This window comes from Neophocaena asiaeorientalis, unplaced genomic scaffold, assembly GCF_003031525.2.
Source record: "Neophocaena asiaeorientalis asiaeorientalis breed wild unplaced genomic scaffold, Neophocaena_asiaeorientalis_V1.1 scaffold129, whole genome shotgun sequence".
NCBI classification, from domain to species: domain Eukaryota; kingdom Metazoa; phylum Chordata; class Mammalia; order Artiodactyla; family Phocoenidae; genus Neophocaena; species Neophocaena asiaeorientalis.
The window spans coordinates 6,937,811-6,963,136 of NW_020172446.1; the positions used below are offsets into that span (position 1 = coordinate 6,937,811).

The 25,326-nt window shown below is 43.3% G+C and overlaps 3 protein-coding genes and 2 non-coding genes across 8 annotated transcripts in view; 1 reads left to right on the top strand and 4 right to left on the bottom strand.

Moving 5' to 3' along the window:
* SMG6 (SMG6 nonsense mediated mRNA decay factor) overlaps positions 1–2,002 on the bottom strand; it is a 231,035-nt gene extending 229,033 nt beyond the window's left edge. The window contains exon 1 of one of the 2 annotated variants that reach the window (XM_024736579.1): positions 1,828–2,002. In XM_024736579.1, the coding sequence (XP_024592347.1) occupies positions 1,828–1,915 (88 nt within the window). In that variant the 5' untranslated portion in view covers positions 1,916–2,002. Of the gene's footprint in view, positions 1–1,572; positions 1,733–1,827 lie in introns of those variants that run through there. The other variant, XM_024736572.1, reaches the window with a different exon arrangement.
* A 2,002-nt stretch (positions 2,003–4,004) lies between these two features.
* On the top strand, positions 4,005–16,120 carry SRR (serine racemase). Its single transcript, XM_024736629.1, has 8 exons — positions 4,005–5,020; positions 10,048–10,219; positions 11,656–11,782; positions 11,972–12,075; positions 13,557–13,676; positions 13,809–13,883; positions 14,488–14,697; positions 15,030–16,120. The coding sequence occupies exons 1-8, from the start codon at positions 4,992–4,994 to the stop codon at positions 15,225–15,227; spliced, it is 1,035 nt and encodes a 344-aa protein (XP_024592397.1). The 5' UTR covers positions 4,005–4,991; the 3' UTR covers positions 15,228–16,120.
* On the bottom strand, positions 13,915–24,283 carry TSR1 (TSR1 ribosome maturation factor). Of its 3 annotated transcripts, none has more exons than XM_024736599.1 (15): positions 24,163–24,283; positions 23,873–23,976; positions 23,318–23,537; positions 23,064–23,198; positions 22,266–22,690; positions 21,333–21,492; positions 20,750–20,907; positions 20,295–20,491; positions 19,381–19,543; positions 18,921–19,031; positions 18,048–18,180; positions 16,623–16,739; positions 16,072–16,212; positions 15,893–15,967; positions 13,915–15,767 (listed from the first exon to the last, which is right to left on the bottom strand). In XM_024736599.1, the coding sequence occupies exons 1-15, from the start codon at positions 24,257–24,259 to the stop codon at positions 15,589–15,591; spliced, it is 2,415 nt and encodes an 804-aa protein (XP_024592367.1). In that variant the 5' UTR covers positions 24,260–24,283; the 3' UTR covers positions 13,915–15,588. The 3 variants fall into 3 exon arrangements, with proteins under 3 accessions (XP_024592367.1, XP_024592375.1, XP_024592384.1); XM_024736607.1 differs by having other exon boundaries at positions 15,367–15,767; positions 23,487–23,537; positions 24,163–24,265; XM_024736616.1 differs by having other exon boundaries at positions 15,574–15,767; positions 23,487–23,537; positions 24,155–24,234.
* Positions 17,821–17,915, bottom strand: LOC112394539 (small nucleolar RNA SNORD91 family). Its single transcript, XR_003002170.1, has one exon. It is a non-coding gene; the product is annotated as a small nucleolar RNA SNORD91 family (small nucleolar RNA).
* Positions 18,685–18,779, bottom strand: LOC112394540 (small nucleolar RNA SNORD91 family). Its single transcript, XR_003002171.1, has one exon. It is a non-coding gene; the product is annotated as a small nucleolar RNA SNORD91 family (small nucleolar RNA).
* Positions 24,284–25,326: the final 1,043 nt, after the last annotated feature.

Below are 25,326 nucleotides of genomic sequence, written 5' to 3' on the forward strand. Positions count from 1 at the left end.
TCTGGACATCTCTGGAGAAAAAATTTGCAACTCCAGTCACTGAACTTGGCCAGGACAATCCTCTTCTTTAGGATTTCAACCACCCAATCACATACCTCCTGTTGAAGCAAACAGGAAGCAGTTCCTTTCACATTTTTCAACTCCACTCATGCTCACCAACTCTCTAACAGCAGCCAGCAGGGTCCTTCCAAGGAAATACTGCTCAGACTGTCATCATTAGAATACTGAGACTAACTGCTACTATGATGATGTTATATGAGAAGAAAAAAGTTCCATAAAGGAGCTTTCCCTGGAGGATGATGGAAGTATTGTGACACGCTCTCAAAATACCAACGACTGGGGCACTCAAGAATAAGAGAACAGGACTTTAGAAACCACTCTCCAGGCTCCAGGAACTTACAGAATGACAGATAAGCAAGCATCAATTTTTTTACCTGTTACGTTTATCTGTTAAGGGGAGAGTCTACTGTAAATAGCCACTAAACTGTTCAGTGGGGAAGAAACAGGAATTAGTGAGATTACAGAGTACACTCAAAATGGAATGTTATAGAAAATCCTATTACTGTTCTATAAACACAAATGCAAACAAGCTCATAACAGGGATTACACGCTCCAGCATTTACACCCATGGGTGTAACGAAATTGGAAAAAAACCAAAACCACAGGGCTTCCCTGGTGGCGCAATGGTTGAGAGTCCGCCTGCCGATGCAGGGGACACGGGTTCGTGCCCTGGTCCGGGAGGATCCCACATACCGTGGAGCGTCTGGGCCCGTGAGCCGTGGCCGCTGAGCCTGCGCATCCGGAGCCTGTGCTCCGCGACGGTAGAGGCCACAGCAGTGAGAGGCCCGCGTACCGTCAAAAAAAAAAAAAAAAACCCCAAAAACCCCAAAGTTTATAAGATACTGCTTCAGTATTTTCTGAAGTCTAAAAGACTGCTTCATCCACTACGAACAAAGGGAAAGCAGTTAACTCCAGAACAGCTCACCCTCAGCAGCCTGTGCAAGCTGGGGGGTGGGGTGGGAAGAGCCACTACCACTTTCCAGAGAGAAGGGAGCAAACAACCTGAATAATCCAGTGCACATGACCCATGAAAACCAATTTCAGACTTCTGCCACAAGCCTGCAGGAATATAACTACCATTCTACACGACTCCACTGCCTAACTAAAGAGAGGTGAGACACTAGAATCTTCCCTGGTGCTTTCCTGGTGTGGCTGGAGACTTTAACTTGCAAGTTGAACATTCTCCCTGATAAAAACTGCTCCCACACATGCCAAAGCCAAACCAGAGTAGAGTCAGCTCTCTGAGGTCCTGGATCCCTCCGGTGGCGCAGCCTTCAGAAGCCTGCCTTGGGGGAAAAAAGTTCAGCAACGAAGTCCCAAGCTGTTGAACCTTCCTCCTCGATGTTCCCAGCTCCTTCCAACGCTAAAGAAACGACGGGGCAGGCCTGCGAATGACTCCTCGGGGAACCATACACCCCGGGGGCCTCCACCAGACCCCGGAGCCCACTCCTTTCGGCGTCCCCTGACGGCTGGGAACCCTGTGAGAGGGCTGGGGCAATGGGGAGCAGTCACCTTCGCCGTGAGAAAAGGGGGCGGAGGAAGGAACCCGGGTTACGCTCTCCCGGAGGGGCCGGAGCCGGCAGAGCCCGACCCCACACCGGCTCTCTGGCTGGTAGAGCGGGGAGGGACCGCCCTCGGCCCCCGCCCCCACTGTTGGGGGAAGGGGCGGGGGCTCTGGAGCACCACGAACTAAGCGGGGAGGAGGCAGAGGAGGAGAGGGAGGCGGGGCGGGCAGGCCCGGCCCAGGAGCTGGGCGGCGCGACTCACCTCTGCTCCCGGCCTGCGGAGCCAGTGTGGCCAGGATCCCTCGCAGCTCCGACGCGGAGATCCGGACACGCTCCAACCCCTCCGCCATCTTCGCGGCTACTGCTGCAGCTGCAGCTACTCCACCAGCGCCGCGCGCAGCCAGGAAACCACGACGGACGGGTGGCGCGCGCGCTCACCCACCTCCCACCCTTTTCCCCGCCCCCTCCTGCCCCCCTCCCCAAACGACGGTGGCCGCACTGGGAGGAAAAGCGCCGAACGCACGTTCGGTCGGGAAGAGGCGGGCCGCGAGCCTGGGCGGGGCAGGCCGGCACCGCGCGTGCGCAGAGGTGTGGCCGGGAAGGTGCGCTGAGGCTGGAGTTGGAGGCGCGGCGCCTGGGAGGTGAGGTGAGGTCTGGCCCGGCCGAGCCAGGCCAGGCAAGGTGGGCGTTCGCTGCGGTGGCTGCTCTTGCTGCCGTGGTGGCCTTCGAGGACACCGGTACCAGCCTGGGGCTCGGGTTGACGGGGGCCTCCACCGTCCGGCCCTTTCCAGTCATCTTAGGCCAGGGTCTCCCGCCACAGGCCCGGGCTACTGCCCCAGGCTTTTACTTTGCGACCGTCAAGATCTTGTAGGATAGTTAGTGTTATGCCCCTTTCTTTTCTTTCTTTTCTTTTTTTTTTTTTTAAATGAGGAAACTGAATCCCAGAGAACCGTAGAAAGTTGCCCAGGGTGACACAATCGATAATTACCAGAGACTCAAAAGTCTTTTTCTTTATGGCAATCTACATCCCAAACTTCGTGACTTTTTTTTTTTTAAATACAGTATAGATGGCTCTTGCTGAGGGGAGGGGTTGTGTGGAAATAAGTCAGGAGGTGTTATGAGTCGATTTGGGAATTTCTGTATCACTGTGGATTCTGGGGAAAATTACTTGACTTTCCTGGATCTCAGGTTGATTTTTTTTTTTTTTTCATCTTTAAAATGTAACTGGATCTGAAGACTGGTACTTTACCTGTTTGTTCATGAGCCCCGTGTTCAGAACTGTGGTGGAACTCCCTCCTCTTGCAAGGCTGCTTCCCTCCACCTCTTGAGCTCCTTCCCAGTCCCACACAACCTATTGGACCTCTACACCATCAAAGAATAGTTACCGATTATTCCTTAGACTGGGCTTAAAAGATTTAAACAATCTCTGACAACTCATTCAATTCCTATTAGGTGGCAGACGCTTCGCCGCCACGAAGTTCTCAACAGATGGAGAAAGTCAGTAGATAGCAAAAGAAGGGGAGTGATTGGAGTGGTCAGAGCAAATGGCAATCTTTAAAACAGATATGAAAGAAATAAGAAAAAAATGTTTAAAACTAATTTGTTTTCATAGTGAAATTGATGAGGACATTGCAACAGTTTTTTTTTAATGGAAAAATAATCAGAAGAAAACTTTCTTAGGAAAAACACCATTGCCACATTAATACAGTAGTATCAGTGAGCTGCAGATGAGATATGCCAAAAGTTAAACCAGCTCAAAAAATTTTATGAGAACTCAGAGGGAAAATATAATAGAAACTATTGAGAGGTAAAGGTACGAGATATGGAGAATGGATCCAGAAAACTAATAATCAAATATGAGTCCAGAAGGTGATAACAGAACTGACTGAGGAGGAGCAATAATCAAATATATAATAGAAGAAAATTTACTAAGTTGATGAAAAATTTGGATTTAAGACTTAAATTCAACCCTCAGATTTAAAAGGTTCATGAAATACCAGGTAGAAATAAGTGAAAAGACAACCATATTTAGACCTGTATCACAATGAAAGCTGAGTTTAAAGAATTAAAATATGTGCTGATATATTCAAGATACATTGTTAATTTTTTAAGCCAATTGCAGAACAAGATATAGAGTATGGTTCTGTCTGAGTGCAGCAAAACCATTTATTGCATATGTAAATTTCTATATAAATACATCAAAAAAGATGTGGAAGAATACATACCGAACTTTTTAAAATGGTTATCTTGGGAATTCCCTGGCAGTCCAGTGGTTAGGACTCCAAGCTCTCACTGCCAAGGGCCCGGGTTCGATCCCTGGTTGGGGAACTAAGATCCCACAAGCTGCACAGCGCACCCAAATAAATAAATAAATAAGTAAAAAGAATGAAAATTAATAAGCTACGTATTCAATAAGGGTAGAAAAAGAAAATAAAAATAGAAGAAATAAAGATAAAATCAGAAATAATAAAGGAAAAAGAACACTTGATAAATTGAAGCACTCATTCTTCAGAAATAGACATTAAAATAGACACATTTCTGGCAAAAAATTTTGAAAATTCAAGATATCCTACCAAATGCTTCCTAGGTAATGCAAACTTAGCTCATCAAATCTCTGATTTTCCCCTAAAATATTTGTTTCTTTGCCAGCCTTATATCTCAGTAAATTATACCACCATCTAAGTCAAAACCCAAGAGTTATCCTTGACACCTCCATCTCCCTCAGTCCCCACATTCAATCCAATATCAGGATATGTCTCTTCTATATCTGTAGTGGTGACATATGGAGTTCATCACCTCAACATTTTCACCTTCCTTTTCTCTTGAACACTGTCCCTTACTCTCACTCAGAAGTACTTTCTCTTTTCCTTTTTCTGTCTATTTCCTTTTTTCCTTTTTTTCCTCTTTTACTCCCTTCATTTGCTCCTATTTTTCCCTCAGGTGCAGAGATTTGAGGCAGTCCTGCTGTTCAGTTCACATTATCATCAACAAGGCCTTTCTCATTTTGTCTTTTTTTCCTTCATTATAATTCCCAGTCATGTTCCTTCCCTCTTCCTTCAGTAGCCACTCTAATGTGTTTGATATATGTCCTTGGATATACATGTATCTTTGAATAATATATAGTATTGTTTTATATATGTATGTGTTTTAAATGTACATATTTGATATTGTGTTATAGAAATCATTGTTTCATGTTTCTGTAAATACTTCTATTGCATAGTATTGTCTTAAATGACCTCACACCCTTGGCCACTGGTCCTGGGCCTAGATGGGCCAATCAGAGTCCCTACCCAGAATGTTTTTTAACTGAAACTAAGAAAAAAAGAAAATCCCTCTCCAGTTTGGAAGCCGTAAAATGTAAAACATAGGAGCTGTCAGCAGCCATGTGTCCTGCCATGCGGAACCAGCTGGTCTGCAGTGAAAAGAATGAAGCCGACATGCAGAAAGCAGCAGAGGTGAGAAACAATGAGAAAGTCCTGGAAAATCTCGAAGTCCCTAGTTCCAGTTGTTCCTGATGTGCCATGTTCCTGCCCTTCCCATGGTTCAACTCTTCCTTGGATTCCATGAGCCAGTAAATTCTCATCACCTCCCTCTTGTGCCTAAGCCAGTTAAAATTGGGGTTCTGTCACTCGTAACCAAGAGGTCTAACTAATTATAATCTCCAAAATGTATGTGCGTGTGTGTTTTTTAACTGTGGTAAAATACATGTAACATGAAATATACCATCGTGACCATTTTTAAGTGTACAGTTCAGTAGTGTTGAGTACATTCACATTGTTGTACGACCAATCTCCAGAGCTCTTTGCATCTTGCAAAACTGAAACTGTACCCATTGAAAAACAGCTTCCCATTGCCCCCTCCTCCCCACAGCCTCTTACAATCACCGTTCTCCTTTCTATGGATTTGACTGCTCTAGGTACCTCACATAAGTGTAACCATATGGTATTCGTCTTTTTGTGACTGGCTTATTGCAATTGGCATAATATCCCCAGGATTCATCCATGTTATAGCACATGTCAGAATTTCCTTTTTTAAGGTTAAATAATATTTCGTTGTATGTATATATCACATTTTGTTTATCCGTTTATCTGTCGCTGGATACGTGGGTTGCTTCCACCTTTTGGCTATTGCAAATAATGCTGCTATGAACATAGGTGTATGAATATGTCTTTGAGACCTTCATTGAATTCTTTTGGGTATAAAACCAGAAGTGGAATTGCTGGATCATATGGTAATACTGTTTAATTTTTTGAGGAACTACCACACTGTTTTCCACAGCAACTGCACCGTTTTACATTTCTACCAACAGTGCACAAGGACTCCGGTTTTTCTACATCCTGCCAACACCTGTTATTTTCCCAGTTTGGGGGTTTTTAAAATAGTAGCCATCCTAATAGGCATAAGGTGGTATCTCACTGTGGTTTTGATTTGCATTTCTCTAATGATTAGAGATGTTGAGCATCTTTTCATGTGCTTGTTGGCCCTTTGTATATCTTTTTTGGAGAAATGGCTATTCAAGTCCTTCGCCCATTTTTTGATGCGTTTGTTTTTCCAAAATGTATCTTGAATGATTATTTTTTTCTACCTCCACTTTCACCATGCAAGCCCCCCTGTTGTTTTTCGTGTGGACAACTGTAATACTTCATAACTGGATACCTTGATTCCACTCTTCTCTCTTTCCTTTTCATTCATTGCCATGTAGCAAGTGATTTTCTGTAAATATGGATTCTAACATGTCACCTGCTCAGAATTCTCCAATGGCAATTTTAAAAAAACTTATTGAAAAAAAAAAAAAAAAAAAAAACTTATTGGAGTATAGTTGATTTACAATGTTGTGTTAGTTTCCACTGTACAGCAAAGTGAACTCTTCTTTAGATTCTTTCCCATATAGGTCATTACAGAGTATTGAGTAGCGTTCTCTGCTATACAGTAGGTCCTTATTAGTTATCTATTTTATATACAGTGGTGTGTATATGTCAGTCCCAATCTCCCAATTTATCCCTCCCCGCCCCCTCCCCTGGTAACAAGTCCAATGGCATTTTATTGCTCTTAAAAAAAAAATCCATGGACTTCCCTGGTGGTCCATTGGTTAAGATTCCACGCTTCCACTGCTGGGGGCCTGGGTTCAATCCCTGGTCTGGGAAGTTCTGCATGCTGTGAGGTGCGGCCAAAAAAAAATTCCATGAGTCATGGTCCCTTATGATCTAGACTCTGCCAACTTCACTCTCCTTATCTCTTATCACATTTCACATTGATCACATTTTCAGATACATTGACCTTTTAATTCCTGGAAAATGCCAATCTTTTTCCCTCCTTAAAGCCTTCACATAATATTCCCTCTATCTGAAACACTTTCCCCACTACTCTGCCCATTCATCTTTTAGGTTATAATTTAATTTTACTTCTCAAGAAAAAAAAAACTATTCATAAAATAATAAAAATTCAGTTCTACATAGAGGGTCTTCATTGACCTCCTTCACTGATCTAAATAAGGCCTCCTGCTATAGTATCCTATCATAATACACTTCCCTAAGTTAACACATCAATGTTTGTAAATACATATTTAATTGGATTATTTGTTAGACACCTCTCCAATACATTGTAATCTTTGAGAGGAGGAACAAGTCTACTTTTCTAATACTATATCCCCAGATCAAACAGTATCTGACACAGAAGGTGCTCAAATTTGCTGAATGAATGAATACCACAGATATGAAAAATACTTAGAAATATTAATATGTACAGCTTTATACTAATAAATTTTAAATTAAGTGATTTTACAAAAAAAAATTACTGAAATTAATTCAGGAGGAGATGGCAAATCCATATAAACCAGTAACTATGAAGTCATTGAAAAAGTTACGAGAGGTACATTTTTAAGGTAAAGACATTATCTTGATTTGCAGATAGCATGATGGTTTAAAGAATAAACTGTAAACCTATTAGATCTAACAAGATAATCTGGTAAAGTATCCTATTACATGATAAATATACAAAAATTATTAGCTTTCATATACATCATCAGTAAGCAGTTTAAAAGTCTAATTTTAAAAATGCCTTATCTTGGGGCTTCCCTGGTGGCGCAGTGGTTGAGAGTCCGCCTACCGATGCAGGGGACACAGGTTCGTGCCCGGGTCTGGGAAGATCCCACATGCCGCGGAGCGGCTGGGCCCGTGAGCCATGGCCGCTGAGCCTGAGCGTCCGGAGCCTGTGATCTGCAACGGGAGCGGGGCCGCAACAGTGAGAGGCCCGGGTACCGCCAAAAAAAAAAAAAAAAAAGAAGCCACAGCAATGAGAAGCTCGGGCACCGCAACGAAGGGTAGCCCCTGCTCGCCGCCAACTAGAGAAAGCCTGAGTGCAGCAACGAAGATCCAACGCAGCCATAAATAAATAAATAAATTTATATATATATATAAAGGAATGGATAAACAACAAGGTCCTACAGCACAGAGAACTATGCTAAATATCCTGTGATAAACCATAATGGAAAAGAATACGAAAAAGAAGGTGTGTATGTATATGTATAACTGAGTCGCTTTGCAAATCAACCTTACTTCAATAAAATAAAAGTTCAGTCACTAGTAATTAAAGAAATGTAAACTACTAGACATACTTCATTAAACTGACAGATAAAAATGATACCGTAAGGGTGAAGGAAAATAGTCATTCCTTAGAAAGTGCTGTTGGTGTATAAATTGATATGATCTATAACTCTTCTGGAGATCAGTTTGGCAGTGGTATCAAAAGCCTTAGAAGCGTGTATGCCTTTTAATGTAAAATACCACTGGTGGAATCTACTCAAAGCATGTATAGAGAGAAACAGAGATCTTGCAACAAGGCTGTTCATTACATCATTATTTATCATAGCCAAAAAAAAAAAAAAAAGGAAATCTAAATGTTCAACAACAGAGTTATCTAAAACTATGGTATTTTTGTAAAAAGAAGTACTAGTAAGTCATTTCACTAGAAATCACATAGTGATTTCCCTGGCAGTCCAATGGTTAAGACTTCGCCTTCCAACGCAGGGGATGCGGGTTCAATCCCTGGTCGGGGATAAGATACCACATGCCTCGTGGCCAAAAAAAACAAAACAAAAAACAGAAGCAATATTATAACAAATTCAATAAAGACTTTAAAAAATGTTCCACATCAAATAAAATAAAAAGTCACATGAATATATTTATTGATAAGCAAAGATTGATAGATATATTGTCCGAAAAAAGCAAGTTAACCTGTCAAAAAAGTTTTGCCTGCATATGTATGTGGGCCTGGAAAGAGAGACAACAGAGGTTCGGTAGCAATTGTCTTTGGAGAGGAAAGCAGATTAAATTGTTTTTCTATTGAACATACATTACCTTTGCTAATAAGGAAAAATAAAGAGAAACTTCATGTTTAAACACTACAGTAAAAATAGTAAGAAGTGGAAGCATAATACAGTTACTGAAAATTATAATTATGAAAACTTTGAGGAACGAGCCAAATGGAAAAGGAGTAAAAATGTTATTTATGCTTTGATTTTAACTGTCATATATGTATATTGAAAAAACAGAAGGAAACATAGTGAACATAATTTATTAAGATGGTAGGATTGTAGGCAATTTTTCCCCTTGGTAAATTGTGAAATACTTTTTTAAAATAAAAATTTGTAGCAGGGCTTCCCTGGTGGCGCAGTGGCTGAGAGTCCGCCTGCCGATGCAGGGGACACGGGGTCGTGCCCCGGTCTGGGAAGATCCCACATGCCGCGGAGCGGCTGGGCCCCTGAGCCATGGCGGCTGAGCCTGCGCGTCCGGAGCCTGTGCTCCGCAACGGGAGAGGCCACAACAGTGAGAGGCCCGTGTACTGCAAAAAAAAAAAAATTTGTAGCAGATTTTGAACCCAGTTTATTCAAGCTTCACAGTCATGAAAATGTAGAGACCAGTGGCAGTGCCAAGAGATGGATGGTAGGGGTGAGGGCTGAGCTTTAAGCCTTCAATAATCATCACCAGTTATCTCCTATGAGGTTTCAACAAAGCAAACGTATACACCAAGAAACTCAGCTTCAAGAGAAGTTCCCTTATGCAGAGATTCTGGACCCCAGTAATGGAGACAGTCCCCACATTAACACCACAGACCCTGAGTCTATTTTCCTATGTTATGCATTTTCTTTTTTTTTTTCTTAAGATTTTTGTTTGGTTGTTTTTTGGGTTTTTTGTTTGTTTTAGTTTAAGGTTCACAGCAAAATTGATGGGAACAGAAATTTGCCATATACTCCCGGCCCCCACACATGTATAGCCTCCCCCACTATCAGCATCCCTCACCAGAGTGGTATATTTGTTACAGCTGGACCTACATTGACATGCCATTAGCACCAAAGTCCATAGTTTACATTATGGTTCACTCTTGGTGGTGTACATTCCATGGGTCTGTGTTATGCATTTGCAAAATCCACTTTAAATACATCGTCTAGGCTTGCTTTGACCCCTCTCTTATTCCTGGGTTTCAGAACCATGTGTGATCAGTACTGCATCTCCTTTGCTGATGTTGAGAAAGCACATATCAACATTCGAGATTTCATCCACCTCACACCAGTGCTAACAAGCTCCATTTTGAATCAAGTAACAGGGCGCAATCTTTTCTTCAAATGTGAACTCTTCCAGAAAACTGGATCTTTTAAGGTAACAATCTCTTTTGATAGTGTATCATGTTTCTTTTCAAGCCACTTTGATTCTCTTGACCACCCAGTGAGGTAGGTACAATTAGTATCATTTTACAGCTAAAGAAAGTGTTGTAGAAATTTTCCTTTGCTCAAGTCCTGGTTACTTAGCATCATGGCATTGACAAGAGCCACTTTTACACAATCTCAAAATTCCGTATAATTAAGGTGATCACATATAATTTACTATCCAGACGAGGACATGTTTGAGAATGAAAAGGGGGAACTTCTAACGATTAAGCCAAGACCACAGTCATCAACCTGGACATGTGTGATCACCCTGTATATAGCCAAGTTTAAGCATTCACTTTGTCAACTTACTATTTGTTTATACCTTATTATGAATATAAACGATCTAACCCTAGCTCAACCCTCATATAACAGGACCTTTTTCTACAAAATACGTCAGTGCCTCTCCTATGCATACAGATAGATTTCTGTGCTGATTTGTTACCCGAATTCTCTGACCGTTAGTTGAACTTTTCAGATCCATTCAGGTAAAAATCTGAAAAGCTGCATTTTGCACTGTGCCTAACAGGTATTGTTAGTACCCATTAAGTGGTAGCTTTAGGATTTCAGGAATTTACCTTTTTCCATACCCATTAACTGAGAACTTTTATTTTAAACAAACAAAAACTTCTCCATTCTCTTTTGCCCTTTGCTTCTGCCATCGTTTATTTTTCATTCATCATGCATCAAGCACTTATTTTCACCAACTATACTAGGTATATGTACACTAGGCCTTGCCCCATATCCATACTTGCAGCGGAAGACAAAATAGGTTGATGACAAGTGTCTTAAAAGAGTTACAAACAAGGGCCATGGAAACGAATGAAGTACCTAATTTTGCCTGGGAGAACAAGGAGGTTGAACCAGGTGTTGTTTGATCCAAGTTTTATAGGATGAGTACTTTTAGCCAGATCAGGGAGTGGGGGAAAAGAACTACAGGGAGAGGCATCAGCATGCCAAGAGGTACAGAGTTGTGAGCTAACCTGGTAGGATGGAAACTAGAGGCAATTTAGGATGGCTACAACGGTAGAGGTAGATATGTTTAGAAAGGCTGCAGCTTGTAAGGGATTTGTACTTTTCTTGCAAAAATAGGCAATCAATGAAAAAGGTAACGTTTTTTAAAAGCTCACTTTCCTAATCTAGTGGAACTATTAGATGAGAATAATCCTTGAGGCAGGATCAGCTGAGATTTGGTGATACCAAGTTGAGAAATGAGGCCTCACCAAGGTAGTGGCCAAGATGAACATGAGATATTTAGGAGATAGACTCAATAAGATTTAGTCATGGAGTGGATGTGCAGTGTTGGAAGAGAAAAATGTGAAAAAGCTCCTTGGTTTTTTGAAAAGAATTTTTAATCAAATATATTAATTCACCATTCCCCTATTCCAGATTCGTGGTGCCCTTAATGCAATCAGAGGCTTGATTTCTGCCACTTCAGAAGAGAAGCCCAAAGCTGTTGTTACTCACAGCAGTGGAAACCATGGCCAGGCTCTCTCCTATGCTGCCAAATTGCAAGGTACTTGATTAATTTCCCAGGGTACTGGGTAGGCTCATCAGAGAGGACTGGAAAAGCAGCCTTAACTTTCAGTGAGGTTGGTGATAGCTGAGGGAACAAATTTCCAAGTCCCTGATTACAAGCAAACTGAACATAAATTTCTATCCTAAATTCTGATTTGTACTAACCAAACATGCTTCTCCCTCCCAGGGATTCCTGCTTATATTGTAGTGCCCGAAACAGCTCCCAACTGTAAAAAATTGGCGATACAAGGCTATGGAGCCTCTATAGTATACAGTGAACAAAGCGACGAGGTAAGGAAGAGAGCAATGTTCAGTACCACCTTAACAGCTTTCATAGTAAAGTGAAACTTCTCTTCCTACCTTACTGGCTGCAGCTTCTGTCTCTGTTGTTTCTCTAAGTGTTGGCACGCACGACCTTTTCTCTACCTACGCTCACTCAGATGATCTCATTAGTCTCATAGTTTAAAATATCACCTACACTCTAACTCCAGCCCTGAACTTTGCTCTTAACCAGACTTGTACATTCCCACTTGGGTGCCTTAATAGGCATCTCAACCTTACTGTCTAAAACCAAACTCCTCATCTTAATACTGTTCCACCTCCAGTCTTCCCCATCTCAGTAAATGGCAACTTTTATCCTTCATTATCCTCAAAACATGGAGTTATCTTTGATAACTCTGATACCCCACATCCAAATCTTAGTCCTTTCAAAATATTTCCGTAATCCAACTTTTTTTTTTTAAATTAATTATTTTTGGCTGAGTCGGGTCTTTGTTGCTACGCTCGGGCTTTCTCTAGTTGCAGTGAGTGGGGGCTACTCTTTGTTGCGGTGCGCGGGCTTCTCATTGCGGTGGCTTCTCGTTGCAGAGCACGGGCTCTAGGCGCGTGGGCTTCAGTAGTTGTGGCTCACAGGCTCCAGAGAGCAGGCTCAGTAGCTGTGGTGCACTGGCTTACTTGCTCTGCAGCATGTGGGATCTTCCCAGACCAGGGCTCGAACCCGTGTCCCCTGCATTGGCAGGTGGATTCTTAACCACTGCGCCACCAGAAAAGCCCAATTCAACTACTTCTAACAGCCTCTACCTTCACCACCCTGATTCAAACCAATGTCAGTCCTCACCTAGATTCAGTAGCCTCCTAATTGGTCCTCTGCTTCCACCCTTGCCCCACAAGTCTTGTTTCCAAAAGAGCAACCAGAGCTATCCATTTGGTAAGTCAGAATGTGTCTGTCAGCCCCAAATCCTCCAGTGGTTCCCCATCTCATACACAGTGGAAACCAAAGTTCTTGCAATCATCTATGGCCCAGATGAACTGGCCCATTTCTATTTTTCTGACTTCATCTCCCACTATTACTCTCCTCCAAACACTCCACACAAACCACACTTAGTTTCTCAGAAAGCCAAGCACTGCTCTCTGTAGTCTTCGTACTTGCTGTTACTCTTTCCTTGGAATGTTCTGGAGGTACACAGGACTTGTTCAAATCTATTAAAATGTCACTTTACCAGTGGCCCTTCCCGAGCACCCTATATAAAATAAATTCATTTTTCTCTAAAGCATTTAGACATACCATATATTTACTTATATCGCACACCTCCTCACCATATTAGAACATAACTCCACTGAGTGCAGGGACTGTTTTGTTCGGTTATATCCCCAGTGCCAAAACAAATTCTGAAAAAAGTAGATGGCAAATAAAGTGTTAAATGACTGAATCTAACTTGTTGGGAACTCTATTAAATACAAATCAAGTAAGCTAAATTAATGTACTCTTTCAGTCCAGAGAAAATGTTACAAAAAGAATTGTGGAAGAAACAGAAGGCATCATGGTACATCCCAACCAGGAGCCTGCAGTGATAGCTGGGCAAGGGACAATTGCCATGGAAGTCCTAAACCAGGTAAAAGCTTAGTTAGTTCTTGTTTAGCCACTTACTGGTAATGCTGTTTGGCCATAGAACCAATTATTTTATATGTACGTATAAAATGGTTATTAATAGACATATTTATACTTTATATTCTTCTCATTAAAGGTTCCCTTGGTAGATGCACTGGTGGTACCTGTAGGAGGAGGAGGAATGGTTGCTGGAATAGCAATTACAGTTAAGGTAAGAAAACAGCTTCTGAAGGACTCCCTACTTCAGGCATAGAAGAGTTTATTTTACATCATAGTACATTGTGAATACTTGCTCAACATTCCCCCAAATTGCCATTCCTTCTCATCATCCCTTGGCACTTGAGATAGAAGGCCCTTCTCTTCATCACTACCCTTTTTTCTTTTTTTGGCCGCACAGCGTGCGGAATCCTAGTTCCCAGTGACTGAACCTGTGCCCCCTGCAGTGGAAAGGCGGAGTCTTAACCACTGGACCGCCAGGGAAGTCCCTCACTACCCTTTTCTTAATGAAAACTTTACAGCACAAAAGCCATTACAATGAGTGGCACCCTCACAGTCCTCTGAGTTCCATCTTACCAACCTACTATCCAAGTCAGTGGCTACTCTTTTCCCAAGTTACCAGCAGAACCAGCTGTGATCTAGGCAACCGAGGCCAGAATGGAAAACAATTTCAAGTGCTTAAAGGCCTTATTTCCATTATATCGGTTAAAAGAAAGCCTCTTGGGCAGAAATATGTTAACTGTAGTAGTCATTTTACTGCAAGCATGCAGGCAAAATGCTGTGGCTAGTTGTAAGCTATCTAATACTCCTCTTCCTAGGCTCTGAGACCTAGTGTCAAGGTATATGCTGCTGAACCCTTGAATGCAAATGACTGCTACCAGTCCAAACTGAAAGGGGAACTGGCCCCCAATCCCTATCCTCCAGAAACCATAGCAGATGGTGTCAGATCCAGCATTGGCTTAAACACCTGGCCTATTATAAGGGACCTCGTGGATGACGTCTTCACTGTCACAGAGGATGAAATTAAGGTGAGGCCCCAAGAGGAAAGGAGACAACAAAAGAATGGAGCAACTTCTTAGGCAAAAAACCCTCCTGTTGTAAGTAGCAACTCACCCACTAGGGACTCAACTAGGTGATTTCATGACACATAGGAGGGTGCCCTAGATGTATTAAGACCGTAGAAGCAGAGTTGGAATGAAAAAAGCCCTGCTCTTCATTGGCAAGCACAAACATATAGCAGTAGGAAGATTCAGATGAGGCATATTATATCCCCATGTGGCCTTTAATTATAACGGCCAACCAACTAGGCTCTTTCCCCTTTTCCCATTTCACTAATTCTTACTCCTTTCTATACCAACAGTATGCAACCCAGCTGGTGTGGGAGAGGATGAAATTGCTTATTGAACCTACAGCTGGTGTTGGAGTGGCCGCTGTGCTGTCTCAGCATTTTCAAACAGTTTCCGCAGAAGTAAAGAACATTTGTATTGTGCTCAGTGGTGGAAATGTAGACTTAACTTCCCTAACTTGGGTGAAGCAGGCTGAAAAGCCAGCTCTTTAGAAATCTGTTTCTGTTTAATATGTGCAAAAGGAAGGAAAGGGATTCAGTGTCTAGACACTTGGAAATTTTGTCTCCTGGTCATTGTCAACTTCCTATCTTCCCCTCTTAAAGAGCTTTCAAAATCCTAATGGAGAATGTATATTTCAGTAAGTTTTAATAGTTTTTTGGACTAAGTTGCAGTAGAAAAACATCCATACTTAACTGAGATACCTTGTCAAGGCCAAGAAAAGTCTTCTGCTACAAGGAGCAGCAGACCTTAAGTAGGCTTAAGTAGAAAACATAAACTGCCCAGTCACAACCTACAGGCTCCCAACCCTAGAGTGCTAACTAGTAGCAATGAGACAGAATCCCACTGAATCCATTATTCCATGTCCATTTCAGGCACTGTTGAAGAAATCTCACTTTTCACCCAAGGTACTGGTTCTGGTACATATGGATCGTAAGTCCATTTGGGGAAAACTCTTTTATAGAGGTTCATCAGTACTGTGTCCTGAGATTTTAGCTTCCCATCAAAACTGCACTTCATGTGGCCGTGAGTACCTACAAAGAAAACAGCACGAGTTGGTCAAATTCAATAGGAAATTGTAAAGCAGTGGTCTAACCCAACAGTCATTTAGTAGCACTGGGGAAATCTAGACAAGATCCCAAATCCCACATTCTCTCACCTAAAGGCTCCTTGATGTGTCCCCTACGGCCCCACTTTGTTCTCAGTTCCACCGGTTTAAACCACAGCACATCCTCTTAGAATCAAACACACAGAAGACCAAGATGAAACATTTATCCATAATATATAAATCCAACCTTCATCCCACAAAGGCAATTGGATCCCATCTGTCGCACCTACCTCTGTTGAAGAACATGTAACGCACCACTGCCATCTTAGTAAAAATTTTGAAAGGATGACCACTCAAAACAACTCTCTTGATGACCATTCTGTCCGGATCCACTGACAATAGATAGCCTGTGGCAATGAGGCTGTGCATTCCTAAGGGGCAAAAGCAGGGCAGCAGGAGTCCACAGGTCAAAGCCTTCATTTATGGTCCAGTCTATTTAAAGACCTATGCGAGATCTTAGGGAAACAAAATAGGGATGTCCTATGCTGCCCCTCCTGGGTTCATGGCAAAGATCACTAAGTGATATTCCTGCTGAGCCTATCCTCAGAACCTACCCTAAATACAGCACTCTGAGCAGCCTCTACCAATTAGCTATGGTTTGCAAGCAAGATAAAACCCCATTCGTCATCCTTGCCTCAGACCCAATATGAGGCTGAGATTGGGATATCTTGAAAATCATCATTACCTTTTTTGTGCCATTTGGCCCCCAAATTTAAATACAGAAAGCAGTTAATCTTATTAAGAACCCACAGGCCTATTCACCTCTGTGAACTCAACTTACCATTGCTGTTCTGTTTGAAAAGCAGCACAGATGCAGGAGGAAAAGTGATAGGGGCATATACTGTCACCACCAGAGCCAAGTCAGCAGTCAGGAATCTCTGAAATTTATGTTTATCCGCTGCCATAAAGGTTAAAAAAATAAAAACCAAAAAATATTTTGAGAAACAATAGGTAATCCAGAGGCCTGTGAAAAGCGGTATTACTGCAACTCTTAAACCTAAGGCAACTAGTGTTTCTTTATCCCACTAATTCTCCAAACATTTTCTGGCCTCGATACAACTGAAAGATACAACCCAATCCTATCAGTGATTTTTCAACTGGAGGCAGAATCTTGGAGCTTAAACTTTATTTTGGAGTTGGAAAAAGTTCTCCAGGTGATTCTGATACACATCACCCCTACCTCATTTGAGAACCAGTGCTTTACAGAAAAACACTTCACTAATTCAACAGCTCTTAGTCTTGAGCAAGGATTGGCAAACATTTTCTGTAAATGGGCAGATAGTAAATATTTTAGGCTTTGTGGCCATATAGTCTCTTTTCCAACTACTCAACTCTCACTGTAGCACAAAAACAGCCACAGACATTTTAAAAAAATTAAACAAGAAAGCACAACTGTGTTCCAACAAAACTTTACTTAACAAAACAAGCAGTGCGACAGATTTGGCCAAGGGCCAAACTTTACTAATCTCTTCTTGGGGACTATCTAGATCTTGTCTTTACCGTCAACAGAAACCCTTTTTAATACAGTATTAACCCTTTTTAATACTGAAAGTTATAGGGAAACAAAATATTTTAAGGGAAAGGGAAATTACTCCTTCATTTAGACAGCAAGGCTGGTGAGAAAAGAATTATCCAGAGCATCCATTAATGCTGCCTTTATCACCTTCCTCCGGCCATTGCTGAGAGCTGAGAGTGTAGGTAATGTTCAGAAGCCCCCAAGTTAATGCAAACATCTTCCCACTCCTAATACGTAAGAGCACAATCATTTTTTGTCATAAAAGTATTCCTGGTCACCACTCTCTAAATTCTCATGCAGTCTCAACATCTCAGAAGCCACACACTCTGCTTTATCCAACTGAGGGCACCCCTAGCCTTCACCCACACGGCCACTGGCACAACGGATGCCAAGGGTTCCATGACACATCATCTCTAGGAAGCAGCCAACTCCTATCCAAAACCGCCTCTGCAGCAAATACTCATGGCAGAGAAGCCTCAGCACCACACAGAGGTTGCATCACTGGGATGCTTCAGACAGGTTCAGACACTTTGAATGGAAACATCATTGGCTCCTAAACCAGAGTACTGAAAATACCTCTAACCCAGAGACTGAGAGTTTGAAATGGTGTACTCTGCATCTCTCCCCAAATCTCAGTCCCCTAAAAGACAGTAAGATGGACAAGAACCCAGAAGCTTCCCTACTGCTTACCTGCAGTGTGCTGAGAGAATAAAGGTGAGGCTCGGAAGCGCCTGAATCCACAGTGGAAGATCAGCTCCTCTTTAGCTTTCACAGGTTCAGTGTTGCCAGCATGCCGGCTCACCACCATATTAAGAACTGACATCTGGGGACCAAATAGGAAAACAGAACTTCATATCAGGAATAGAATAGCCTAACCTGCAAGAAGGCAAACCAAACCAGCAGATTAGATTCACTCTAAGAATTGACTACTAATTTATGGTGGAGTGTAGATGAAGAGACACAAATTCACCTTTTACCTTCACCAACAACTGGCATTCAAATCGAAAATATGCTGGTTTTCAGAGCTTTCATGTCCCTGCTACACTAGGTGACCTTCCCATGTCTAACATGCAAGAGCTCAACATCTGCCACCAAATCAGTGCCTACAAGTCACTCACTCATCACACACCTCTAAACCACACTCATTCAAGACCCTTCTTGCCTCAACCCTTACTCACAGTGACCAAAAGGCCAGAGCTCTCACATATATCCCAACCTACATGACTGCTGGCCATCAAGAGAAAAAAGATCTATACCTTGGCAGTAACCCTGTTTATTTTCATGGATGCCAACCCTTTGTTAAAGTGTGACCTGACAAACGTACTTATCTCAGAGAAGTCTCAGAACCACACAGAGATCACGTCACTGAGATGTATCAGACAGGTTCAGACATGTTGGGTAAAACTATCATCGACTTCTCTGTCCTCCTCTCTGACTTCTAATCATAAAGGCAGACTTTTGCATCCCAATGAGCAAAATGTCAGTCACATAAAACTTCAGACTGCCAGACAAAACTGGTTGGAAAGTGTCATAACTCCCATTTCCCACAAGACGCTAACTCACCTTCTGTTCATGAGGTAGTAAAGAAAATGCAATCAAGGGTGCACCTCGCTTGAAGTGCTCAACCACTGAGACAGGGACTTCAGAGACATGAAGTGTGACATACCAGCCAACCTGCCAGAAGAAAGCAGAAAACAGTCATGCAATTACCCTTAAGGTCTCAATAATGATGAAGCATTTATCCAAATATGTTAAAAAGTCTCTCAGACTACCATAAAGCCAATCCTCAGCCTTCAAGACAGCCCTGCACAGATGCCTCAACTACCTAGATTAAGCTTTTTCAGCTAATATGCCTGATACCTCTTTGTTCCCAATATCACTCTTACCAATGACTCGGTAGCTCCTCTAATTCAGCTGTAGGCAGCACAAAACTAATTAAGGTACTCATGCCAACAGGAGGAGTAGAGGGGGCACCTTGGCAAACAAAAACAAATTATAGCGATGCACAAAGGAAGGCAGATACCTCAGCTCCTTCAACCTCTTTTTCTTCAATCTCTTTAAAGATGCGTCTCCTAGTATTAATAAAGTTCTGAAACTGAAAGATCCGAGCATAATCTTGAGGGAGGTTTTCCTTAGGATCCCATGGAGATGTCCGGAAGCTCTTGAGGCCTCTGTATTTCTGAAATCTAGAATACAGAGGATATTTTAAATAAATCAATAGTGAAACTTATATGGTGCTACTTAACCGTTTCACTCAACTCACTTCTAAAATGGCTAAGGCTTAAAAAGAAGAAAGAAAAAACAAGAACAATTTTTTTTTTAATTTTTGAAAAATAAATAGGTAAATAAATAAAATGCCTAAGGCTTTAGCTTAAAAGAATTCACTATTTCTCAAAATAACCTAACAGCTTAAATCAGAACCACACTCCAAAACAGCCTGAAACAAGTATTTCAGCACCAAACCCCAGCTTCTTAGAAGTATTTACAGCGGCCCCCTGGTGCATATCAGGGAGTGGCTCTTTAACCTGACTAGCAAGATCCTCGATAAAAGCCTTGTCTCTCTAATATCCAGCATAAACTCTCTGGACTCACCTTTAGAGCAAACAGGATCATCTACATCTTCATTCTTTTATTCTCACTGTTCTACCCAAACTTCCCCAAATCTCCAAATGTTATATACTTTGAGTCTTAGCTCCAAAGGAAGCATTAATCACAGCATTTCATTCAGTAATGTACTGTAACATTATTAGTCTGTACTACACAGTCTAGAATATGAACATTGTTTCCCGTATGTCTGTCTTACCTTCCCATATAGTATTAGCCCTTCAGGAGTAAGAACAATGTATTTTTCTTCTTTTACATCACACTGACGTAGTTCTGAGCCACGTTAAGTTTTGAATAAAAACATACTGATTGATCTTAGACTTGTTGACTAACCGAATTCTAGCAGCCACGTCACGGGGGGTATCTACTTCATCTGGAAACATCTCTTCCAGTCTTTCTTGTTTGTATTTCTCCAGCATTTTCCCCTCAGCCTCTTCATCCACTTTCTCATCATACAGATCATCATGCACGGACTCTCCCATAGTCACAGTTTCACATTCCTCCTCTTCTTCCTTTTCACTACCCTCATCCTGTAGAACGAAGGATTACAATTTCAGAGGAAACTCATATCTCTACCTTAAAGGCCATCGAGCTAAAATAATTCTACTAGATACCTAGTCCAAACCAATATCAATTCTAATAGAGACTAAGTTATAAAACAAAGTCTCATTCCCGGCAACAAAGTCATTCCTAAGAAACTGACCACACATACCCCTTAAGGTCAGGAATGCACCTTGCCTTGCATTTGGGGCTGTATACAGAAGTTGCCCAAGGGCCCATTTCCTTACCTGAGATTCCTCTTCCATAAAATCCTCACGTTCTATATCATCATACTCATCTCCTTCCCCACCACTTTCGCCATCCTCATCCAAAATCCATTCAGCTTGATAACTGGATGTTCCTTTGGGAACCTTCTTTACTACCTTGGAAGCTTCCTTCAATAAGTCTGTAAAAGCCCAAATGAGTTAAGTAAATTATATACCTCCTTCCCTCCCCTATTACTTTGGGCATTCTCACATAGGCAAGATATTGCTACCAAAACCAGGAACTCTGGCAGGCACTATAAATAGAACAGACTACTTCCCAATTTAATTCAGCTGCCTCAGAACTAGCAATACTTAACACAGCTAAATAAGTCCTATAATAAATCAGAAGTTGTTTATCTGTTCATTAGGAAACAATAACGTAAGTAATTTTGAGAAACGAAGTAAAGCTGTGTCCAGTGTTTGCTTAGTGAAAACACATAGCCTTTGGAGGTAAGAGAAGACTTCCAAATACTTCCTCATCCTACTCTACCTTATAAGGTCCTCACTGAGCAGCTAGACAAAACCCACAACTCTAGGCCAGAATTTCAAGTTTGCCAATACCAACCATTTGCTTCACTCAGCTCCTCCTCCGTGGGCCAGGTCTGTTCCCCCTCCATTGGATCTGGGATAACCTCTGTTTGCAAAGATTCTTGTCTCTCAGGGTCTGCCTTCATTAGGACCTTCAGGTCTTCCTCCATATCAACTACAGCATCTGTAGCACAAACCTGAAAACCCAAACAGTTGATGGTCAATTAAATATTAGCCAAAAATCGACTAAATCTAACATAATAACCAGAAAGATCTAGAAATAACAGTCCTCAAATAGAAGAATAGAAAGTGAAAACTTGCCAGAATTTTTCAAATGGTTCTACTTCCTACCATTCTAGGTCTTTACCTCTGCTTGGCTCTTGAGACCCTGCATAATCTGGTCTCATGCCTACCTTTTCATTACATACCTTACTCCCATCAAGCTGTTATCTTCAGAGTTCAAAGAAACCCTCTGATCCATCACTTTGCCTAGGTTCATGTAGTCTTTATTTGCTAGGATATTCTTCCATCTCTTTTCAACTCATAAATCACGTTCATCCTTCTCAACACCTGGCTCAAGTCTGATCTCTTCTGTGAAGCTTGCCAGTCTTCTTTCTCAACTTCCACTGCAGGTGTGCACCTCAACCACGCTTTCTCAATCTTTATTTCACAGGTCTTTGCCATTTTTTTCTGACCTAATTAAGTTGTCTAAGGAAAGAGACTACAACCTGTGTGCCTTCTGTAAATCCAGAGCCAATTGCTATGCAAGGCATCTACAAAGTACTGGATAAGTATATGATATAGCAACTTATTTGTAGTTGACTACTGCCTTTTTTCGAACTAGCCGTTACCTCCAGGGACTAGGATAGTTGTCCAAGTGTGCAGACAGACTACCCTCTCTGTAGTTCCCATCCTCTGCCAGCTTACACGTGAATCTACAATACATAGTTTTTAAGAACACCAATCTTACCTCCATTGCCATGCCTGGGTCCTTTGGGGATTTGATCACTCTAGGATTTAAAGGGAAAGGGTCCACAGGGGCATCTATCTGTTTCATCTGGAAATCACCATGTCCAACGATATGCAGCAAGTTATTTACATTCAGAGCCTGCCCACGAACATAGCCTGAGATCTTCAAGGTGCCCAACAAGTTATTCTCTTCACTAGGCACAAAGTCAACAGCATGAGCAAATAGGTAGGCGTGCCGATCTCGAAAGGCAAGATGCCGTTGCTTTTGGTTAGCCAACTGCCTGAGCAGCATCCCTGCCTCCTGTTGAGTGTCTAACAGGAGGAGTTTGTCATCAGGAAAGCGCTTCTCCACTGCTTTACTTAGCTTCTTCCTGACATCTGTTTGTTTCTTCAGTGGGAGGCCCGAAACCCCCTGGACAGCTAATGCTGTGAACAAAAGAGAAAGGGTATCATGACTTGTTGCCTCACTATATGAAAATCCCCCCTGTGGCTCACAAACAAGCTAACAGTTCAGTTGTGAGTCCAGAGATCACTGGGAAACCCAACACTCCGCTACCCTAAAGAAATTTCACAATAAAACCAAACTTCACATTCTTCTTCTTTCTCTGGGCAATGGGCAGTCCAGAAATAAAAAGACATCTTGGTAGGTAACTTGTAAACAATGGACCAAGTTAAGGCCATACATGTACAACCCTCCAATAGTATCAAGCATCAGACATAGTGTCTGGCAAATTGTAAGTGCACTATACATGCTAATTCACTTCCTTCCTTGGCCTCCATTTACTCCCAACTCACTTACTATAGGTGGGAAGGCCCTGAGCAAAGAGGCAGGAAAGGCAGTAATCCCCAGTGCTATCCCAGCCTTCTAGTGGATCAAGGAGGAACAGGATGGTATCAGCCACTTTAGCCATGTCTAACACAGTGTGCAGATCCCCTGGAAACAGAAGACAAAGTCAGTAGGAAGAGGTGGTTGACATCAGCACATTATACTAAAAAAATATTACCACTAATACACAAAACATAGTGATAGAAAATATTGTTGCATGCTCTAACCTGGCCTTGCAGATGTAAAAAACCACCGATGTTTCAAGCGGGGGCATAACAGCATAAAGCTATGGGTGCTTCCCCATTCATTCAAGTGCACTGTTCCAGTGTCCCTATCCTGAAGGAGTCGAAAGGCCTCTGGCAGGGAAATCCTGTTGTGCAGGGGAACCACCAGTACCTGATGAGGAGGACCATCCTTGCTGCCGAGCTGTCTCTTTTCTGCCAAAACCTGAGGAAAGAAAGGATCACAGAACATCTCAATGTTTCAGTACTTTGTTTCAGTACTGCATTTCCACCAGTACAGTGGAAATGTACAGTGCCCACCCCGACCCTCCAACCAGCATCTCTCTTGTGAAAGGTGTCATGTATGCCAAGGAGGTGGGCAGGAGCTAGGAACAAAGCAAAGAATGCTCTAGCATGAGTCTGGGCCAGCACGCCTGACACGTGCTCTAGGGTTACTCTCCATCCCTGGCCCCTTCCCAGGGTCACATTTTCTAGTTCGAGGCATTACCCGCCTAGAACGGTTGTGAAGCCACACCATTCCCCAATCCCGCGTCCTCTCACCGCCTCCTTCTTCTGCTTTCGGAGCTGGCTGGCACGATGCCTCTGGTCCACTTTGCTGAGATCTTTTCTCACCTTCTTGCTTAGGGTTTTCAGTGCTAGACGGCCTGTAGGGAGACCAGAAAAGGCTCTTGCGCAGGGCACTAGCAGGTCAAGAAAGGAGATCCCTCTCTGCTCTCCTCAGAGCCTTTGCGCGGGGTCCAAGCCGGAGTAGGTAGGAGCTCATTCTGGGCATGAAGAAAAGCAGTTAATATAGACTAAACATCCCTATTCCTCCAACCCTACCTTCTTACCCTTGCCGTCCCGCTGCGCGGATCCCCGACCCCGATGCCGCCCGCCTTTATGAGGTTTATTCTGCTGCTTAAGCGGGCCAGAGCGATGAGCCGCCATGCTGCCGCTCACGTGTACCAATTCGGCACTACTTCCGGGCCGAACAGAGCGCTTCCGGTCCCCGCCTTGGGGGCGTGTCCTCGCCCGGGGGGCCAGGCTCCTCGTGTCCTCCCGCGAGGGTTATTTCCACCCGCTTCTGAGGGCACGGCGTCCGAGTCTCCACAAAACCTGCTCGTAAACTTTTACCAGGCGGTGGTCCGCTGTTGCGGGCTTTAAAACGCTGGATGTAGACTCGAGATTTGGGCTTTCAGTCTCGGAGAGCTGTTTTGCTCCCTTGTATTTTTATTTTTTGCGCTATCAGGTTGCATCACTTAGGGAGAGTCTCCATTTGTGCGATAGAGGGCTAAGCCACTCCTCTCACCTAGCTTTGTGCACGCCGCTCCTCAGTTTGCAGCAGCAGGTGTTCTTTGTCACTTTAAGCAACCTTTTCTCGCCCTCAGTGCCCAGGTGGGGCTGCTTAAGTCTACAAGGCAAATCGTGCAGAAGGCGCTTGTCTCACCTCCACAGATTCCGTACAAGTTCCTGCTGGTCCCAGTCACTCCAAGCTGCGCCCCCACCTCTCACGTGTGTGTGTGAAGGGCCAGACGGGACGTGGCGACCCCTCGGGGGAGGGACGGCTGACCGTGACTCTCGCGCCCTTAGGGATAGCCGAGCCTCTGCAGACGGGGGCTGCTAAGCTCCCACTCCTCTTCCCAAAAGCTTTGCAGCTGAGGGCACCCGGCTGGCAGAGGTGTTTGGAGAAACGATGGCGCTCCGCGGCCTTTCTCCCAGCCAGGGGACTAACACTGGCTTCCCCGTGGCCAGACTCGAGGCGCGGGGGCCCCGGCCCTTCCCGTCGGGAAGACGAGCGGGTAGGAATCAGGGGACGTCTAGCTGGATGGGGACCAGCTTCGGCCCGAGCGACTCACCCCTCAGCCATGGGGTGCCGGGCGCGCCTCGCCTCCCCGCCCGGCACTGGGCGCGGCGGGCTGCTAGCTCTCACAATGCAGGTTCGCACCCTCGGGGCTGGAGAGGGCGCGTTGCCATGACAACGGCCACCGTGGCGCGCGCCCGGGCACGGTGCCCCC

Bases quoted from the DNA above. Each gene is read 5' to 3' on its own strand.
- TSR1 (XM_024736599.1), bottom strand. From the start codon at position 24,259: ATGGCGGCTCATCGCTCTGGCCCGCTTAAGCAGCAGAATAAACCTCAT. The intron at 16,740-18,047 runs GTAAGCAGTAGG...CCTTTATGGCAG, and splicing joins ATTCTCTCAGCACACTGCAG to CGGATAAACATAAATTTCAG. The intron at 15,768-15,892 runs GTGAGAGAATGT...TTTTCTTTGTAG, and splicing joins ACACATCAAGGAGCCTTTAG to GTACTCACGGCCACATGAAG.
- SRR (XM_024736629.1), top strand. From the start codon at position 4,992: ATGAAGCCGACATGCAGAAAGCAGCAGAG. The intron at 5,021-10,047 runs GTGAGAAACAAT...CCTGGGTTTCAG, and splicing joins ACATGCAGAAAGCAGCAGAG to AACCATGTGTGATCAGTACT. The intron at 13,884-14,487 runs GTAAGAAAACAG...TCCTCTTCCTAG, and splicing joins GAATAGCAATTACAGTTAAG to GCTCTGAGACCTAGTGTCAA.